At 40.9% G+C, this 20098-nt stretch overlaps 3 protein-coding genes across 3 annotated transcripts; 1 reads left to right on the top strand and 2 right to left on the bottom strand.

Moving 5' to 3' along the window:
- Window positions 1-143: 143 nt before the first annotated feature.
- phtf1 (putative homeodomain transcription factor 1) lies at window positions 144-12592 on the bottom strand. The gene is made up of 17 exons (XM_069149399.1): window positions 12293-12592; window positions 11874-12026; window positions 10097-10153; window positions 9932-10001; window positions 9498-9656; window positions 8918-9098; window positions 8021-8141; window positions 7104-7301; window positions 6540-6797; window positions 6203-6331; window positions 5309-5578; window positions 4204-4335; window positions 3980-4066; window positions 3711-3866; window positions 3434-3529; window positions 2266-2391; window positions 144-903 (listed from the first exon to the last, which is right to left on the bottom strand). The coding sequence occupies exons 2-17, from the start codon at window positions 11901-11903 to the stop codon at window positions 883-885; spliced, it is 2091 nt and encodes a 696-aa protein (XP_069005500.1). The 5' UTR covers window positions 11904-12026; window positions 12293-12592; the 3' UTR covers window positions 144-882.
- Window positions 12593-13554: 962 nt separating this feature from the next.
- On the bottom strand, window positions 13555-14760 carry LOC138199949 (olfactory receptor class A-like protein 1). The gene has a single exon (XM_069152275.1). It carries the CDS (start codon window positions 14645-14647, stop codon window positions 13706-13708), a length of 942 nt encoding a protein of 313 aa, XP_069008376.1. The 5' UTR covers window positions 14648-14760; the 3' UTR covers window positions 13555-13705.
- A 4139-nt stretch (window positions 14761-18899) lies between these two features.
- On the top strand, window positions 18900-19886 carry ora2 (olfactory receptor class A related 2). The gene has a single exon (XM_069150908.1). The coding sequence runs from the start codon at window positions 18909-18911 to the stop codon at window positions 19884-19886; it is 978 nt and encodes a 325-aa protein (XP_069007009.1). The 5' UTR covers window positions 18900-18908.
- Window positions 19887-20098: the final 212 nt, after the last annotated feature.

The following is a 20098-nucleotide window of genomic DNA, read 5'->3' as shown; positions in this document are numbered from 1 at the left end:
TTACAAATTCAAAAGCCCCCCCCCCCCCCCACAATCATAAAGGGCTCTGTCGAGGATCAGTTGCAGCAGTGAGAACAAAGTGGTGGAGCAAAGACATTTCAAACTTGATGCCAACATCCGTGGATAAAAAACAGATCATTCACCTCTATCAAACATTTTCTTTAATTATAGCTTCTTTGCATAGTTATTTCATTCAACAATGAATACAAAATGCAGATAGTGGTCAAAGAGCCATGACTTATAGGTACCATAACAAGCCCAAGCACTAAAATAGAACCCCAAATAAATAAAGCACAATCACAATGTTCCTCCTTAAATAGTACAAAAGGTTGAAATTAAAGTTGAGTCCTATAAAAAAGTCGTTTAATACACCCGGCTGCCCATTTTGATTGACTGGCTTTAAGATAACACACTGCCTTTTTTTTTTTTTTTTTTTTATACTTTTTTGTATTATACCAATAGGAAACATCAGCGAATAAGACTGAACAAACTATATCTGCATATGAATTATTTACATCTGCACAAGACACGTTTTTAAATCTGGAGGACAGAGAAGCCTGAAAAGATCTCAGACCTTGACTTGCTGCTATATTTAACCACTTCCAGAGGAATATTCAGGGTTCAGAGGTCAGGCGCTGAGTTAGTGGCGCGGCTGATGGAAACCGTGTGATACCAGATCAGCTGAGCAGCCGGTGACGGTATGTGAGCGATTGTCGGAGCATCTCAGGCTTGTGAATGACTGATGGAACTCAGTTTAAAGTGGAAGGCACAGCCAACGTAATATACAGTCAGTAGGTTTGCACACTTTTGGTAGATGAGTCTGTCTGCAGCACACAGAGAGTTTCTGGTCTCCAGTGTCCCGACTGTTAGTGGGTTTTCACATTAAGGCTTGATTTTCCACAGCTGCAAATGAAGCAGAGAAGACAAAACTTTCATTATAAAAAAAGATGACGGTCAGTTCCCAGACATTTTACAGAACAAAACAACAGGTGAGAGAGGGGTGCATCCCTTATTTACATGCAAATCTTATTTGCTTGCAGAGTTTTGATTAACACCAGTCTCATGTCTGTGCAATAAGAAAGAAGCCAGAACCACGACGCAATGAGACTAGCTTAGCTTAGCATAGTATAGCAACTTTCCAAAGTATGACTTAGCATAGAGACTTTCCAAAGTTAAAAATGACAACCTCTCACAGCTCCAAATATCATTTATAACATGTTGTTTAATCCAGACATGAACAGAAATATAAAAACTGCCTTGTTGTACCTAATTACTGAGCGTTAGGAGGGCTTTAGGGGTTATTTGTTAAAATTTTTATTAAACTTAAATCAAACATAAAAACAAAAGGGCGAGAAGAACAAATCATGTTTCCTGCTGCCTCACTTGCTCTGGCAAAAAACAAAGAAACAAACCTCGTCCCACCTACTATAACCATGCTGGTCCTTTACCTTCCTCCCTACTTAAATAACCTCAGGTGCCCATAGTGTTACCAAATTCACAAAAAAGAACCTCCACAATAAATATAATAGCACTTAAACAAAACTAAAAAAAAAGCAAATAAGCTTAACAAATAACTAGCAAAAGAAAATATTATCAAAATCCAGCCGAAGTGAAGAAAATAGCAAAAGTAATCCAAACTCCGCTTTTCTAAAATATATTTTCTCTGACAAACAAACTAATAAATAGCTATGACACCGACTATATTACACAGACGAGGGAGGTATATAAAATCAATTTACTTTCATATTTCCTGCCTTTATTAAGGGTTTGTAATTGTAATTACAATACAATACAATAACAATATGAGAAAATGAACTCAAGTTCACTCTTAAGTACAGCACTTATGAAATAATTTTCTCATCTTGTCTACCAACCTCAACCAATGCAAGATTATGGCATCCATGTGGGCGGCTAACAACCCCAACACCCTGTGACAATTAACATTTATTGGCCACCCTGTTGATTTATTATAGGAATTCTATAAATTTAGGACAGACAGATTTGATAAAGTTGTCCATATTTGAGTAGCCGAGGTCAACGTGACTTTCTATCCTTTGTAAAGAACTGAAAATCAGTGAAACAAAAACATCAAGTTCTAATGATGCAACTTAATATGAAGAGATAAATATCCATGTTTCTAGTGTTCAAGCCAAAACAAATCTGTGAAGTTCCCCCTCTGTTCCACTTTGTTCTGCCTTTTTTGCAGAATCATCCCAGAAACCGAGGAGCTGTAACCTGAACATTTTTCATTTTGACTGGACTCACTCTGATGTTGAAGCCGAACAGGTCGCTGACCACAGCCGACACGGCGGACAGGATGACGACTCTGGTGATGTTGTAGATGAGAGGGTTCACAGTCAGACCCAGCAGTCTGAACGGAGTATCCAGCTCCTGGAGGAGTTAAGAGGGAAGTAAATGATGTTGACATTTACAACATTTACAACATTTACAACATTTACAACGTGTCCATACATACCATCAGGCAAAAAAAAAAAAAAAAAAAAAAGGCTCAGAGGCAGAATTGATTGTGATGAAAGACCTGTGACAAAAACAGCTCTATCGGGCAGTCGCGAGAAATTTAACAAGATTTTTTTTTTGATTAGGCTCAATGAAGAATATTCTTCCTACGTCTTTGTCTTTCCGCCAGTTCCTCCTCTCCTTAAATAATTGTTAAACCTCTTGAAACTCCCTGCTCCAAACAGTTTTTCACCTTCGGGGCTCTCTTTAGGGCTAAGATGTTTTATGAAAAATGTTTATCTTTACCAGGATCTAGTCTTAACCTTAAGGGGATTTTCTTTGAAAACATCATAATTGTGAGAACCTTCTTAAATTTTTGTTAACAGTAGCATCTCTTTGAAGCAGGAAGCGTTACAAATGCTGCCCTAGAAGTGAGATATAGAAGGGGATTCAATTTAGAAAGTGCCTGTAGAGAGATGACAGGAAATGAGGGAACAAAGGTCCCTCAGTCAAACTCAAACTGGGAACTTTATTGTTCATGTTGGGCTTCTTAACTCCTGAGCCCTGGAAGTGCCCATTGTTGAACAATTAATCATGGCTATTTAGGACACAACTAGAATGAGGCTCTCACTTTTGGGCAGCATTTGTAGGAGCTGTATGTTTGTAGTTTTGTTTTTATTTTCTTAAAATGAAATTAAATGCGTTTAAGAAAAGGGCTGAACTATCCCTCTGTCAAGTCAGAGAGTTTTGTTAATTGTGTTTGTTAGTAGAAATAGATTCTGTCTCAGCCGATATTGACTATGAAATTACTTCACTTAACCTCAAAGCAGAAGCCTTTAAGTATTTGCCGATAATGAATTAAAATTTTACAAATGTGACTTACAAACAAGATTATAAGATTGGGAACACAACTCTATGAACAAATACACACTGGAAATCCAGGCTGTAAAACATACCAGTCAAAATTCAGGCTTACCTTCATCAGTTTTGTAGCTAGTTTCAAAACGTTGTTCACTATATTGAGTTCTTCTTTCTTATTGGGCTTTTTCTCCATCTTGAGATACAAATTGATCTGCAAACCGAGAGCAGTTTTACACACCGTTAACAGTGAAGTGACGGCCTATTGATGTATTTAAACCTGCATTTACAATGCATTAGCTGAACATGTTGCTCACAGGGCTGCACACACTGAGAAATAACCTGAAAGGCCCTATGTTGAGCAGACCGGGGGGGGGGGGGGGGGGGGAGCTCACCTGCTCAGTGAGCAGCACTGACGAGTTGCTGTATTTGCAGTTGGTCTCCGAGCCCAGCGTGGCCAGTCGTAACAGAAAGAGGATGAGGGAGGAGCTCCACACCATGAGCTCCCAGTTAGTCAGAGACTCCAGGAATGTCTCGTGGCTGTGCAGAAGCTGCAGAAGCAAGTGTTCATCTTTGTGAAAATGAGGTTTTCTTAGCAACTAACAACCCTCCGTGCCAAAAGTTCTCTAAACAAAGCAGCTCTGTTCCTGCACGTATGACTGACCTGAGCGCAGATGATGAAGGAAATGGAAAGCGCTAAGAGGAAGATAGTGGAGACGATGACATCAACGGAGCGCTGCGGCCCTCGTCTCTGCAACGAACAAGTCAAAGACACTCTGTTACAAACAAATACCAGTTGATGACAACCCTCTAGTGGTGAAGCTGTGCTCAGTAATAAGAGAACAGGGGAGAGTTAAAAAAAAAAGAAAAAGAAGTAAGAATACAAACCCGGAGAAAAGAGCGTAGCGACAGCCACATCTTTATGTTTTGCACTTTCTTCAGCCTGAAATGAGGGATCTCAGACTTCTTGGCCTTACGAGCTGAAGTGAGGTGACTGAAGAACTTCGCAAATAAGAGTCTCTGTTGGGGAAACATGAACATACACTGTCAGAGATGACAAGTACTTCAGCAGTACGGAAAGTGAGCAAGTAAGCAGTCCTCTCTGAGTATGTAAAAAACACAAGTACAAACGTGAAGCCGTGAGTGAATGAAAGGATGGATGGATGGATTAGTGTCAGAGAGTTGCAGATTAGTCGAATTTATTTATTTAAAGCCTACAATCTACTATAAATAAACAATCAATACATTATTGGAAGTTGTTTTGATACACAGATATGAACAGAAAAATGCTTTTAACTTCATTGTATGAATTCCATTTATGTATCTAATTGTTATTCAGTTAAATAACATTTGATTTTAAGTGTAAAATCATGCATCATGCAACATGAAAACACTGTACATTCACAAAACAACATAGAGCAAGGAAACAAAAACAAAAAAATAACATCTCAATGTTAAAAAAGTAACAACCCAGCAACATTACTGTAGGTCTCTAGCTGTAACTAATAGATTTACCAATAGTTTTTAGCCTAGGCTTAAAAGTAGAGAGGTTCTGCTTCTTAAACCCAAACTGGGAGCTGATTCCACAAAAGAGGAGCCTGAAAGCTAAAAGCTACGTCTCCTATTTTACATTTTGAAACTCTAGGAACCACAAGTAGCGCTGTACTCCGAGAGTAAAGTATTCTGTTTGGATAATATGGTACTATAACATTTGTAAGATATATGATTTTTGTAACTACTGCTTGACCACAGAGGACATAAATGATTAAAGGTAGCTGAGAGGAAAGGAATTATTTCATTATTTATTCTATAAAATTGCCTCTAATGTTGGTCCAATAGTCTAAGACTCGATCATTTTGCCTACAATCAATGTAAAACAGTGAAAATCATCACTTTACATTTAAGAAGCTGGAACCAGTTTATAGAAATTGTTGCGGATCGAATAATGGACTCACGGCTTCAGCTCGGCCCGCAGTACGAAGTTACCACTCACCTGTTTGTATGTTCTCTCGGCCACGCACATCATGAAGAAGAAGAGCCCAGTGAGGCAGACTCTTTGCACCGTCGTGATGAGGAAAAAGGCGTAGGCCTGGGCGTCGCGTGGCTCCACCGCCATTTCCACCATCTGCGTCAGCGACTGGAGGCCGATGCTCGACATGTCCAGCCGCCGGGCCAAGCGGAAGACGAAGGGAAGCAGCGCCAGGGTGGCCGTCATGAGCCCACCGAGCACCAGGTAACCCATGCCCTGCTCCACCAACTTCACCTGGTCACAAGAAACACAAGAATGAGAGGCATCTCAGACAAGGGGACATCTACAGTAGTTACACTGACACATTTCAATACTCATGAAAGTCTTGAGAACATCTTTGTAAGAAATTAACACGCTGCAGGAGCTATAATTAATTTAGTAAATTTCATAATAATATTACGTTTGGGGTATTGCTGTTTGTGATATTGTTATTTATTATTGTGCCGTTAGAGAGCTCATTAAGAGTTTGGTCACAGAAATTTACAATGATATTCATGGCTGATACACACCTGTTCACCTGCATGCAGCTGGTATGAGAGATGGTAAGTGGGTCACATTATCTTTCGTTGACAGCCACTTTCACTTCATGTATGTTAAACGGTGTCAGAATAACACATTCTGCTATTATAATCCTGTAAAATTTGACTTGTAATGTTTGTCCGCCACTTTATTTCTTGCTCTACCTACAATATTTGCCACAGCATTTAAAGCCGCTGCTACAGATGTGACTGTGTGTATCTGTAAATATCACACACATTGTTTTGGTTTTAAATGTGTATTATGCCAGACAAACTCTTAAGGAGTTGTAACTCCATTCAGTTTTTAGACCAATATTAAAAAAAAGAAGAAGTTGCATACCTGTGTGAGGATGATCCCGCTGATTTCCAATACTGACATGTCTGCTTTCTTACACTCGCCCTGCTCCCATATTATGGCACTGACACGGTCCTTGGACGGGTGACAAGCCTGCAGCCATGACAGCTGGGTCTGAAATTAAACACAACAGATTACATCCTGCTCACAGTGCGTGTAAATGTAGTGTGTAATTCTGCAATAGGCTTTAATAGAAGAAGGTTATGGACATGTTGACATTAAATCCAGGAACGTTTTTTTTTTTTTTTTCCACTTATTGGGACTGCTTAATAATTTGTCTGTGAACACCTTGTTAATAAAACCAGTCAAAGAAGAATGTTACCACGGTGATTCCTTGTTGTAGGCTTTCATCATCACTGCTCAGAGTGATGGTTTGTGGGAGGGTCACCCCACCGTTGTACCTCCCGTTCCCCTCGCTGTCACTGCTCCCTGTGGAGGCGGAGTCAGGGCCTTGGAGAAGCTCCTCCCACATGGTGTCGTCGGTGTCGGAGGCGGGACGGGAGGCGGGACGGGGGTCCACGTTCAGCCTGAGGCGATCCACCTCACGAGGCTTCACCTTGACGGAAGCTCCACTTCCTTCCTGCCCTCAAATCAAACAGTAAATAGTGTTTATAACACACTGAAGTAACATAACACCAGCTGTAATTTTGTTCCACATAAAAATGACATATCGCACTCCAGTTTTATTACTCTGCTTCTTTGGAACAAGTGAAAACTTGTTTGTCAAAACAAAGAGCTTTGAAATGCATCTTGCACCTTTAACTTTAATACGGTCTGTACTTACTCTCTCATTTCTCAAAAAAAAAGCCTGTTGTATATAAAAATACATCTCTCGCATCTTTCAGGTCGAGTTTCAATAACATAAGAGTGAAACAAGAAAGTTTACCTGAGGTCTTGGCGTGGGTTTGGGGTTCGACTTCAGGGTTCTCTTCCTGACAGTAGGCGCTGGCGCAGTTGTCGGCCCAACAGAAGCAGGGTGTCTCTCGTCACGAGATGGTGGTCGAATTACTTCCACTGGTTTTACGCCTTCCTCTTCCTCACTGGAGAGCTCGTCAGACGCCCCAAACCCTGACTTCCTTTTGTTCTGTGAGACACATAGTAATAGTCATGTTCCGAAACATGCGCGAGTTACACAAACTACTTTGGTGTAATATGAAGAAACTTCCACAAAGTGCATTTGATCCAACTCACGTTTGACGTATTTTTCAAATTGCTAAAAAATGTCTAATAGCAGTTTATGAAGCGTTTTCTAAAAAGGTGAGACACATTTGATGTTTTCCAGTAATGAAAACAAATTAAATGAAATTTATAAAAGTAAACTAGGCCAGAGGACCTAAACTTAGTTACCCCTGAACGTATCAGTAGATACATCAAATAGTGGCCATATTTACAGTTATACAGAAAAAAAAAACAGACAGTCTTATGGAATCAAACACAACAGCCCTGGAGTAAATACTAGATAACAAAGAGTCTAATGTTTATCATAAGGGTTAGTTATGGTCATGGAGGTTTACTGTGCTCTGTCCTGTTCATTTGTATCTTTACTAGACTGTGTTTAATTTATCTGCCAACATTAACACAAATTCAGGTGCCTGTCTATAAACGCAGCAAATAAAAATATATGAGGAAACAAGAAGTGATCCGTTTGGCACCTGCACACCAAGACAAGCACATTTTTATTGTGTTAAATTTAGAAAATCGCTCGTGCTGCTGAGAATGACATTTTGACTTCTCTATCTGTCACAGCTCGCTGACACACGTCTGTCGACTCCAAACACTGACAAGATCGATGAGTGACTGTACCCTCCTCTCCTCCTTTCTGTACAACCGCTGGCTTTCTTCGAGCTGCCACGGCCCTTGCATCTCCGTGTCCCCGCTGTCATTCTTCTCTTCACATTTTTTCAACCCTCTGCCCTTCCTCGGCCTGAAGGAGACAAAATAAAAGAGTCAAAACAAAAAGATGCTAGATGCTGCAGGCGTTGCCTAAAACACAGTGTCCTCACCCCCATTATTAATTTTAATTTTTTTTACTTTATTAATCCCCGAGGGGAAATTTCTTTGCTACGGCGGGGGGGCTCTCGGGGGGGAGCTGCTGCAGCGGGCTGCCACTAGCGCGGCGCCAGGTAGCCTGACCTGAGGTGAATGTTTTTTTGGATGATGGGAGGAAGCCGGAGAACCCGGAGAGAACCCACGCAAGCACAGGGAGAACATGCAAACTCCGCACAGAAAGGCCCAGGACCAGATTTGAACCCTGAACCTTTTTGCTGTGAGGTGACAATGCTAACCACTGCACCACCGTGCCACCCCAATATTATATTATATATATATATATAATATTATATATATATAATATTATATTATATCATAATATATTTTGACGAGAAAAAAAGCCCAATTCTCTGAATAAACTAAAATGCTTTTTGGTTTATTTAATTGTCTTCCAAATTAAAACGAGTTCATACGTGGTGTGTAAAAAACAGGGATTTGTTTTCATGTACAGTACAACCAGGGATACGAGAACCGAAAGTCAAAGTAGCGACAGCGTCTGACGGGTTTAACTGCACGGCGCAGGCACGAGTTCATGAGAGGTCTTTGGATCTTTTCTGCATGTTTAATGTGGAAGTTGATGCATGAGCCTAGAGGAGAGAGTGTGTCAGCAGAAGCAAATGAATGTGCAGCGCCTAACAATGAGAAAAGCACCTCCTTCTGCGCGCAGGGCTGGTGGAGCTGCTGGCAGCTGGACTGCTGGAGGGCCAGCGGCTGCACTCGGTGGACACAATCTGGCAGTGCACGGTACCCAGCAGCAGCATCAGACACATGGGCCCAAACACCTCGCTGGCATTCGCCCCGGGGACCTCCAAATACAGCACCACTGCTGCCACTGAGGGGAGCAAAACATTTGGCAACAGCAAACAAAATGGTCTCTCCGGGGAGACATTAAAACAGAATGTATGATTAATAATGAGCTCTCTGCTGTGTTGCTCCGGTGTGACGGGTAACAAGTTTATCGTTCCATATCAAAGAAATGCAAACGTTGATCAATTCAGTGGATTAAATCAATGGATCACGGCTGTCGGAATGGATTCTAATTTAAATCTAATTGCAAAAAAAAAAATCAATATGAATAAAAAAAAAAAAAAAAAAAAAAAGCATCTTTCCCACTGAAAATAACAGGCAAAATGTGCTTTATCTATCGAAACGGTTACAGGACTTTCATGTCTCATAATAAAACCCGCAGCACCTGTGTGATTGTCACTCAAATTGAAAGCGGCGAGCTAACCTTGCATGAAGTAGAGCATGAGGATGCACGAGGAGATGGCCTTGGAGGTCACCTGGATCCACCACTGGAAGAAGAACGGGAACAGCAGCACTCGGACCAGACCCTTTCGAGTCAGAGCTGCCCACGGACTCTCTGGTTTGGTTTTGCTGAACGTTGATCCTGAGAGGACAAAAGAGACGGCCTGTTCCTCTGCTTCACTGAATACTAAAAATATGTATAAAGTCTGACACCAGTAGTCAAACAAACTACATTTACTTTAAATGATGAAGCAAGACAAAACTCTCATGGGTTTTTAGTAGAGATAAACACAAGACAGCATACATTTTGTGAGACATGTAGAGCATCACAGGTAACATGTATGTATAGAGAGTAGGGCTCATTTGGTTTTGTATGAATTTACATGCAAGCATGTCTTGACTCTAATTCCGACTCACCTCTTACTAAGTCAACATCGATGAGGTCTGACTTAATGTGACCCGTCCTCTTTGGTTTGCTGTCCAAACCCTGCGTGATCAAATGGAAAGGGGTACTTTAATTTAGAAGACAAAATAAATACACACACACATTTATTCCTTCCCAAAGAAATCTATGCGACTTACGTTTAGATCTGCCTTCTCCAGAGATTTCTCCCAGACTTGTTGATCGTAGGCCCCGATCTGTGACGAAAGTGAAACTTAAACAAAAAAATATCCTTTTCCTTCAAAAGCAAACGCTCTGAGAACACGGACATTTACAAAAAGATCGACCAAGTATTTGCCCGGATAAATGGAAGAAATGCTGGTGAAGGTTACGCATGTTTGAGCGCATGTTTACGGTAAATTATTCCAATCAAAGCTCGCCTTCAAACAGAATGATTTTTTTTTAACCCATTTCTGAACTAACTGAAGGAACACGGGCACAGATGACATCTCAGATGTAAAACTGGGTAATTAAATGCATTAATAAAAATGTATGTGAACCAGTGAAATTTGAATCTGCCATTTAAAGACTGTAAATTAAGAGCGTCGTATGTATCAGTCAGGCATTTCATTTAAAAAATAAATATACATAAAAGTATTGAAGGTGAAGTTTAGACTTGTCAGTTTAATATTCTGCATTCAGCAGTAGAAAACACTTTTCTTTTGAGCTCCATTGTTTTTCACACATGTCAACACATCAAATCTCATTGTTACTTGATGCAAATCAGATTATCTGGGCGCCTGGGCTCAGACAACCAAATGCAAAATTACAGTAATGCTCCCAACAGTAATTTACATCAAGCTCAGTAAATATCTCCCCAACGTTCCTACAGACATGAATTATATTTTCCAACTTGAGATGTACAGACTTCAACAATACTAGAAAAAGGTAAGCAAGAAACAACTACAACAAAATGTTGCATATGTTATATAAAAATATTTTGTTGTTGTGAATAACCGTCGTACTAATTGGTACATGGTGCATTCATGGATATAAAACTTAAGATTTAAAATAAAATTATGACCCTTGTCCATTTTCTTCTGACTTATGCATCCGTTAAAATACAGTACATGTTTCACTTGAAACTCTCAAAAAGTTCATAAATAATATCAGTGGTGGAAGAACTATTCAGATCCTTTGATTAAGTAAAAGTATGAATACAGCAGAGGAAAAATACTCCATTACAAGTAAAAGTCCTGCATGAAAAACCCTACTTCAGCAAAAGTGCATTAGTATTGGCAGCAAAGTGGAGCTAAAGTACTAAAGTAAAAGTAATGGTTTGTCCCTCTGATTGATTTATTATTATTATACATGACATCATAAATGATCAATACTGAAGCTTCAGTGTGTTTGCAGCATGTTACTGCTGTTGCAGGTGGAGCTAGTTTGAACTACTTTGCATCATGTTTTATACACAGGGACAGCAGGCAAATCTGAAGGGTCATCAGATGATTACTGGCAGAGGGAAGAAGAAAAAACGAAGTTCTGAAACAAAAATCCGTTTTCTTTTTGGTTTTGGGACTTTTTTTTCCCTCTCATCTTTAATGTTTGGTGAGACACTTGATCATTTGAACATTTATTGAAATGTAAGATTGAGAGACATTTAGGAGGAAAATTCACTGTTTGGGTGAAACTGTGGACAACTGAGTACACGCTGCTTTCTGTAAGACATTAAAAAAAAAGAAAAGGTTGGAATAAACTCGTTTAATCTTCAACGATGCGTTGTGTTGTGTTTTGTTGTGTCAAATCTGGATCTAAAAAGCAAGGCTCAATAAATGTCGTGAAGTAGAAGCATAGATAAGCATGTACAAATAAATACTCAAGTTAAGTACCAGTACTTTAACATTTTACTTAAGTACAGTACTTGAGTACTTCGTTACTTCTTCACGTGTATTGCTGACTAAAGGTCGGTCTTACCTTCTCTTGATACCAGGCTATTCTGGCCATTGTCACTAGAAACTGGAGCCAGTGAACTCGGATCAGGTCATTTCACAGGAGCGAGAGGAAGAAGAGGAGGAGGAGGTGGAGGAGGTGGAGGAGGAGGACTGGGCAGAAATCCAGATTTGTTCCCTAAACAAAGAGGGACACGCTGAGGCTGATGAAAGCAAAAGCAGAACTAAAAAGGAGTGGTCGACGAAGGAAAAACCAGACATACACGTTATATATATATATATATATATATATATATATATATAAAAATAAAATAAAAATCGCCCCAAGCAGCGTGTGGTCCAGTTATGAATATGAACCGAAAGCACCTGTTAACGTGAAACCCACCGGAGCAGCTGCACGTTAGGTAACCGTCGCCGCCCGTTACAGCAGCGAAAGCGTCTCACCTGACGTGAAACGGTGCACGAACTGGAAGAAACCTTCAGTGCTCATCACAAACCGATCGGTCAACACTTTCTTGTCATCATTGTTCAGGGGCGTCGCAGCGTGTCGTTGTCAAATCCAGTCGACCATTAAGCTCCTCATGCTGCTCGCTTCACCTCCTCTGCCAGGTTTCGACGCAGAAAATATTACATTTTAACAACTGTTTCCCTCATACGCGTACAGCTTAATAGTCGATACGTTTATTCCAGCTGTTCTGCACTTTTTTTTTTTTTTTTTTTTTAGCTCATTCTTCCGCTTCCCTTTTCCGGGATTTGTTGTGTTGGTATACGAGCTAAATGTTTCCCGAGTCCTGTCTCTCAGGAGCAATTTGCGGTCTTTCAGGCTGCGTTCAAAATCCTTTTACAGACGTGTAATTGTCAAGACAATTTTCTGCTGGCATCACCCCGTATTTTGAATAAACAATTTGTCTTTTACATAGTACTGTAAGGCCTGAAATGATGAAACTTGCACACCGGCAGAATGGAAATGTTGCCTGACAGACATGACCGAGGGAAAATAATTACGCTTATAATCCTAATATTTCCGCCAATCAGAGTGCAGCAAAAAGAGAGCGCCTAGGCAAGCAGCCTACATTAATCATGAAGATAATGGTTAGGAATGCAAGGTACGATCATTTTAAGTATTGATTAACCTAGGCAATTACTTTTACTGAAGAATCCTCTGGACCATTAAATTGTTCTTCCCACATCTTCCCACATTTTTAAATAATAATTTTACTTCTAAAAAGCAATTTAAGAGCTATTCAAGGCCAATAATATAATTCTGGTGAATCAATTCCAAATGCCATTATTCTAATTAATTTGTCTGGCCAAATTACAGAACAGTTTCAGGATTTTGACTTGGCTCAAACACTGAGCCAGGTTTAAAGAAAAAAAAACAACAACTACCAGATGAAATTAATGTAAAATTGTACAATATTAATTTCCTGAAACAATACTGACTGGGGACATTGTTGTATTTAACGGCGCCCACAACCTTGTTTAAGTTGCCTGTGTATGACCAACAAACCAAAACCCAAAGATCATGAGTTCAAGGCCACATTAAACTATTACTTGACTATGAAAAAGTTATGATTGACTTGTTGACACAAATTACGTTGCAGGTCCACACACCGAAGTATTCAATTTTAGTTTGATTATATTTTTAATGAAATATACACAATGCATACTGTGTACAAGAAAAAGCCCTGTAACACCACTGCAAGTCAGTATTCTCTACTGCTATCTTCTATTAAAGGGTCTATTGCTTAGCTAAATAACAGTCATCCGTGCACAAATGCTTAAAATGATAAGGTCTGAGAGAACAACTGTGTTGTCTTGTAGTGGTGTTGGCAGGCTGTCAAGGAAGAGACAGAGTCATTTGTCACTCGACTCCTGGGTGTCCGCTGACAGTTGGTCTTGCTCAGCTGCGCACACGATTTTCGCCTTGACCTTCTTGTTGGAGGAAATGATAAAGTAGGGGCTGAGAGAGGCGTAGCAGGACGAGAAGAACACCCTCATATCAGCCACCACCGGTGACACCTTTGCCACCGTCAGCATGTAGATCCAGATAACGTTATCAATCCCGAAGAAGACCACGTAGAGAACCACCAGGGTCACCACTGTTTTGGCAGCCCTGGTCTCTGGCCCGCTGCCCTGAGAGCGACGGATCCCTCTCACCTGGCGACTGTGTCGGTGGAGGAGCAGCAGGATGTAGCCGCTGGAGCCCAGCATCAGGGCAACAAATGCAAAATCCCTCACAGAGACAGCCACCCCGTTAATCACATAGGACAGGCTGTCTCTGAAGTCCACATGACAGAAGCCCAGGTTGAGGGTAAATGCAGGGACTGTGCCGTTACGTGGAGCCATGGAGAAGAAAGGGGCTGCGATGCATACGGCCATATTGAGGAACCACAGCCCTGCAAAGGTGGGCAGGACAAGGGAGGGAAGAGCATGTTTCAACCTGGACAAACGGGGCCCAGCCGGGGCGATGGTCACTGCCTGAAACACACTGAGCATGCAGGTGATGCAGACCGACAAAGCCCGGCCGATGCGGTAGGCGTAGATCACCACCTTACAGCCGGGATCATTCAGCAGGTCCTTCAGGCCAAACACAGTCATGGTCTGGGGGACGCAGCGGGTCAGTAGCAGCATCAGGTTGGCGAAGGCCACGTGGCACAGGATCATGTCCACGGGAAGAAGCTTGGGATCGGTGTAAATGATGTGGGCGTACGCCAGCAGCACCACGGCGTTCCCCAAGATGCCCAGACCTGTTTGCAAGAGGAAGGAGACTCCCTTGATGGTCACACACAGATCCATGACACCAAGTCCTGCACTGGTCAAGATTTACAAAACAGACAGAGAATCAAATCTGTTGCATGTCAAATAAAATGTTTCTAAGATGATAACGTCAAGTTGCAAAAACACCAGAAAACATGACTGTAATTGTGTCATCTATGTGTTCTGTCATGCTCACCTGAAGTTGCAGACAAAACGTTATCGTGAATTAACTGTTGGACAGTCTGTGTAATTACAATTTATAATCCTCAATGCCCCTCAAGACCATTGGCCAACATTACACTGTTCAGCCCACCGTTTGGCAAATTAATGCAACAAATCAAATACGACTCAGACAGTCTCAGAGGACGACCACAGCAAAGGAAAGCAGCACCTCTATCTTAAAATAATAAGATAAACAAAAGAGAAAACAAAAGGTGCCCATCTATATGGGCACCTTTTGTTTTTGTGTTTCTTTATAATTCCTCCTGTTCATACGTTACACGTTACACAATTAACATGCTTCCAACAAATGGGATGGGGAACAAAATCCAGTGTCCTTATTCTGTACCAAAAATAATTCCTATGTTCATTTAAAATTAACATGAGTTTGAGTTAATCAAGACAATTATCTTCCTCTTAATATTTTCCCAGTCAGTGTTTACTGCTAGGGGCAGTCACTCAGAGAGGATTTTACACCAGAGAGACTTTTGCTTTGAAAATATCCATCCTGATTTGTCTAACTCCCTCAGATATGCCATTATGTTAGCTATGGATGAATGTTATTTTTGCATAAAACCATGAGTGTGGTCTATGTCATCCATCATTGGATCATTGGAAGCAGTTACCAAAGAGATCTTCTGATGGCCAGATAAACAGGAGGACAAATTACAACACGCAAAATCTGTTTAAGTGTACATCTGGAAGTGTGTTTCTTAAAATTTTACTTTTCACAAAGACAAAAACAAAGGAAAGCCACAGTGAAGCCCAGCTCAAGAGATTAGTTCAAGGGTTTAGTGTTTTTTCTCATCATAAAAAGTACCGGAGTCGCTTTACATGATATAAATAACATGTGACTTTGTATGTAAGTTTAGTCATATTTTCTGGTCTTATATTCAAGATGTCACTTCTCAGTTTCTATTGACAGAGAGACTGAGTGTCAGTCCTTTGAAATATTACAGTGCTATTTCCCAACGGAGTAAAAAAAAAAAAAAAAAAAAACAGAATTAAAGAAACCCTGTGGAGACAACAGTATGTGGTATTGTTGATGCAAAAGCAAAACCTGATGATGCTTTAAATGAGCCATCAAGAGGCTTTTACATGCATAGCAGGTGCTTCAGCGCGGGCTCCCTTCCTGCTCCATGTCCTGGGAGCATGTTAAAAGACACAGAGGAGCAAGACAATTAGCCATATTACAATGCATGTCTGTACTAATTGGGGGCACAGGGACAACCGGTTGTTATTTATTTATATTGTAACTCTCTGCACTGACAGCAGGAGTTTGCAATATGTGCCCCGGCTTTCTAGAATTAGCAACTCCAAATGGCAAATGTGTCAAGAAAATAAAAGTCTAACCTTCTGCTCAGTTCTGGTTTACTGAACTGCAAAATTCAGATTGTGTGCTGAAACATTGTTCTGTGAGAGACTTGTTTTCTCTTGGGAGAGAACCTTGGAATAAATCACCATACGATATGTTATTTCCCTGTGTGTTTTTAACATGTTTACATGTTCAGAGAGCTAATTAAAATGGCAAGTACAAGCACGTCCTTCTCAGGGGATCGCAACATGCACAGTTTGCTTCGAGTTAAAAAAAAAACTTTTTTTGTCCTGGTGACATGGGATTTGATTTCTCTTTGTTTATGGCTGATCTAGATTGTTTTTCTTCATGGGACTAATTCAATTGAAATTTTAAACCGACTAATTCTGTTGCAATAATATCCTTTGAGATTAAGTACATGTTTACAGGTTTTCACTAAAACTATGGACAGTCTTTGAATCCACTATTGTTTTCTGTGCTTACCAAAATATAAGTGACATGTCATATTGCATTTCTGATTAAGGGTTGTCTTCATGCCTTCAAGTAATAATAACTAATAATTTTGCAGGTATACGACTTCGTGCACTATAGCCTGTTCATATCACTGTTTAAAAACTTGACAAATGAAAACAACCCTGTTCCATAGTGACTACCTTAGTGAACAGAAATGCACTCTCAAAATCCGGTCCCTCCTCAGGTGTTTCAGTGAGTTGTTTCCAACAACTCAAATCAGCTCATAGAAATGTCACTGTTTAACCTTTTTCTCCTTTAAGTATGCTTGTTGATGGCAGCAGCAGGGCTGATGGGTCGGGAATCTTCACTGCACCCCCCCCCCCCCACTGTGCCAGTTAATCTGTCCCACAGCAAAAATGTAGTTTAAGGAGCTTTTACCTTAGCAACGTCTGATGACTTTATTTGCATTGAAGGTGAGGGGACAAATGGCCTCCCATGACTTTAGATTGATTTTGTCTTATTCACTCTGAGACAACTTATTCATTCAAACATATACACAAAACAATAGATATGTGAGTAACGCTCTGTCAAAAGCACAAACTGAGCTTTAAAATATTTTTTCATTGCTTTGCCTTCACAGCCGGTCCACAGAGACTTTTCATCAATTTATGTTTCTGTCTCCTTTGTTCTTTGAGTGGTTTTCTTTTTCTTCTTCTTTCAACAAAATGGGATCAATTCATACAGTCGAGACAAGTCAAGTAGCTAAAAATCAATCTTTACAATCTGTACTACACTGTCTGTCTGAGGACCCTTGAAAAATTGAAGAAAACTCCAGAATAGTGGCACAGTGATCCCTCCTCTGCACCAGATGTCATGTATTCAGATGCCTGGATAATAATGATGAAACTACAACACAGTGAAAGATAATGACAACAGTAGATAAAAAAGAAAGTGCACTTGGACCAGAAAAAGTGCTTCAGAGGAGACATCAAGCAGCCGAGACCACAATAAAATGAACTAAACTAAACTAAAATGAAAACAAAAAGATATGTCTTCATATATAAAGTTTTATTTTATTCTAATGTGTTTTTGTACCTCCAGGTCTGCGTGTCCTCTGTTTCACCTGGCTGCAAGACAAATTTTCTTTCAAAGACAAAAAGTAGTTTACTGAAAAAGAAAAGCTTGATTTAAAGTTAAAATTTAAAAGTGCTGAATAAACAATAAGTAAACCAATATCACTATCTACATTCTGCTTACATGGTGTTCAGATGAGGTTATTACAAATGTGACCAATTTCATTAATGGCCACATTGTAGTAACATGACAGCAGTCTCTTTTAATTTCAATAGAGGACATGTGTCATCATGTTCTCATGAGATATTGTCTTAATATTCATTACCAATTCCCATGTTGCAGTTAAATCATGTTACCTACTCAGTGATTTGTCTTTACAACATGCCCACAGTTTAGGTCTAATTCCATTTTTAGAACTTTTATTGCTGTGGATGAATTACACAATCATAAATTGGATGCTATGTCATACTCTACAAATGGAAAATGTGGGTGATCTGTCATGCAGACTGAGTGGAAATGTCCTCTGGCTTTTACTCTTGTTTCATATTTCTCCACTGGAGGACACTGTGGCGTCGGTGTCTGACTAACCCAACACAAGAAAGGTCTCTTTAATTGGTCGTGGCTTTTAAAAATTGATTGCAGAAATGAAAAATACAAAATTAATGTCAAGGGTTTTACAGGGAAATCTATGTATGGGATCAATAATTAGAAAAATAACTTAGCAGCCTCTACTTAGTGAAAAAGTGACACTGAAAAATGATTTAAATAAAACAATTTTTGACAACAAACATGAGACTAAAGGATATTATCCTGTTACCAACACCATTTTCTATGTCCACCGACTGGCTCTTTGTGCTCTGTAAGTTATTACAAACACAGCTTTCTCTGTGTTATCCTGTTTGTCTGAAACCCAGTTGGGGGACAAAAGCAGTCATCTGAATTGATCTCAAGTAATTGGAGGCTGAGGGATGAGAAGTCAATGGACCATGCAAAACAGATCCAACAGCCATTAGCTTTTTGCAAATATAAGAACGCGAACAACCTGACTGCTTCAGGAAGAACAGGATCACAGTGTGTCAGGCACAAGGTCCACTTACATCTTAAACTTTGACTGTGTAGTGTAACCGTCTGCTACGACTTTTCTGATGTACTATGTGACATTTGGTGCATGACAAACAATTCGTCAATAATGTGATTTTACAGATTTTTTTTTTTACATTTCCTTTCATGTCTGCAGGCATGCCATCTGAGGAGTTTGTTCGAGGGATGCTCTATCTGTCCCTCACGGTTGTAGGAGTTCCGGGTAACGCCGCTGTGATTGTCGCATTCCTCCTCTTGCTCTTCCAGGAGAAGCGGCTCCTCGCGGCCGACGCCATCGTCCTGCACCTGGCCTGTGTCAACCTGCTGGTGGTGGGTGTGCGCTGTCTGCTGGAGACCCTCGCCTCCTTTCATCTGGCCAACGTCTTCGGAGACACGGGCTGTAAAGCTGTGATCTTTGTCTACAGAACCTCCCGCTCCCTCTCAATCTGGCTCACCTTCCTCCTCAGTGCCTACCAGAGCCTGAGTATTGCCCATCCTGGATCGCTCTGGGCCTCTGTCCACGCCTCGGTAGCCCACTATTTGTCTTTTGTGTTCCTCTTCCTCTGGGTCCTCAACACGTGCATGTCCTCGGCAGCCGTAATGTTCTCTGTCAGTACCCAGAATGACTCCATCCTGACGAATGACAGCATTAATATAGAATTCTGCTACGTGCAGTTCCCTTCAAAGTTGTCCAGAGAAGCCAACGGGGCAGTCCAAGTGGGCAGAGATGTGGTGCCGATGGCCCTCATGGCCCTCTGCAGTCTCATCCTCCTGGTCTTTCTTTACAAGCACAGCAGGCACGTGAAGGGACTCCGCAGCAGCAGCAGCGGCCGTGGTGGTGGTGGTGGCGGCGGGGGGAGCGGTGGCGCCGAGCAACGAGCTGCCAAAGCCGTGGTGGCCCTTGTGACCTTATACGTGGTCCTCTATGGTGTCGATAACGGGCTTTGGGTGTACACCCTCACAGTGAGGAAGACTATGAGCTCCTCGCTGATCTCTGACCTGCGTATATTCTTCTCCTCGCTGTATGCAGCACTAAGCCCTGTGGTTATCATTGCGTCTAACAGGAAGGTGAACAGCAGGCTGAAGTGTGCAACACAGGCTGTCCAAGTGAAAGCCACGTGTCTTTCTACATTGTGAGGGCCGCTGGGATGGTTGGTTGCTTAAAGAGCTGGAGAGGAAGCTGAAGTGTAGGTCATACGTGGGTCATTTTGTATTTCATTGATATGTGGCAGGAAATCTTCTCTGTCTTTGTAGTTTTAGAATTTGTGAGTTTAGAATTAGGTGGCTTTTTCTTATAAAACACTGTTCATGAGACTTTTTTCAGACATATTCCAATGTTGCACATAACT

This window comes from Embiotoca jacksoni, unplaced genomic scaffold (assembly GCF_022577435.1).
Source record: "Embiotoca jacksoni isolate LCO1_2020_lvr unplaced genomic scaffold, fEmbJac1.0.p SCAF_1, whole genome shotgun sequence".
Classification (NCBI taxonomy): Eukaryota; Metazoa; Chordata; class Actinopteri; family Embiotocidae; genus Embiotoca; species Embiotoca jacksoni.
The sequence above is the reverse complement of the archived record's forward strand: the minus strand, read 5'-3'. Positions and strand labels throughout refer to the sequence as shown.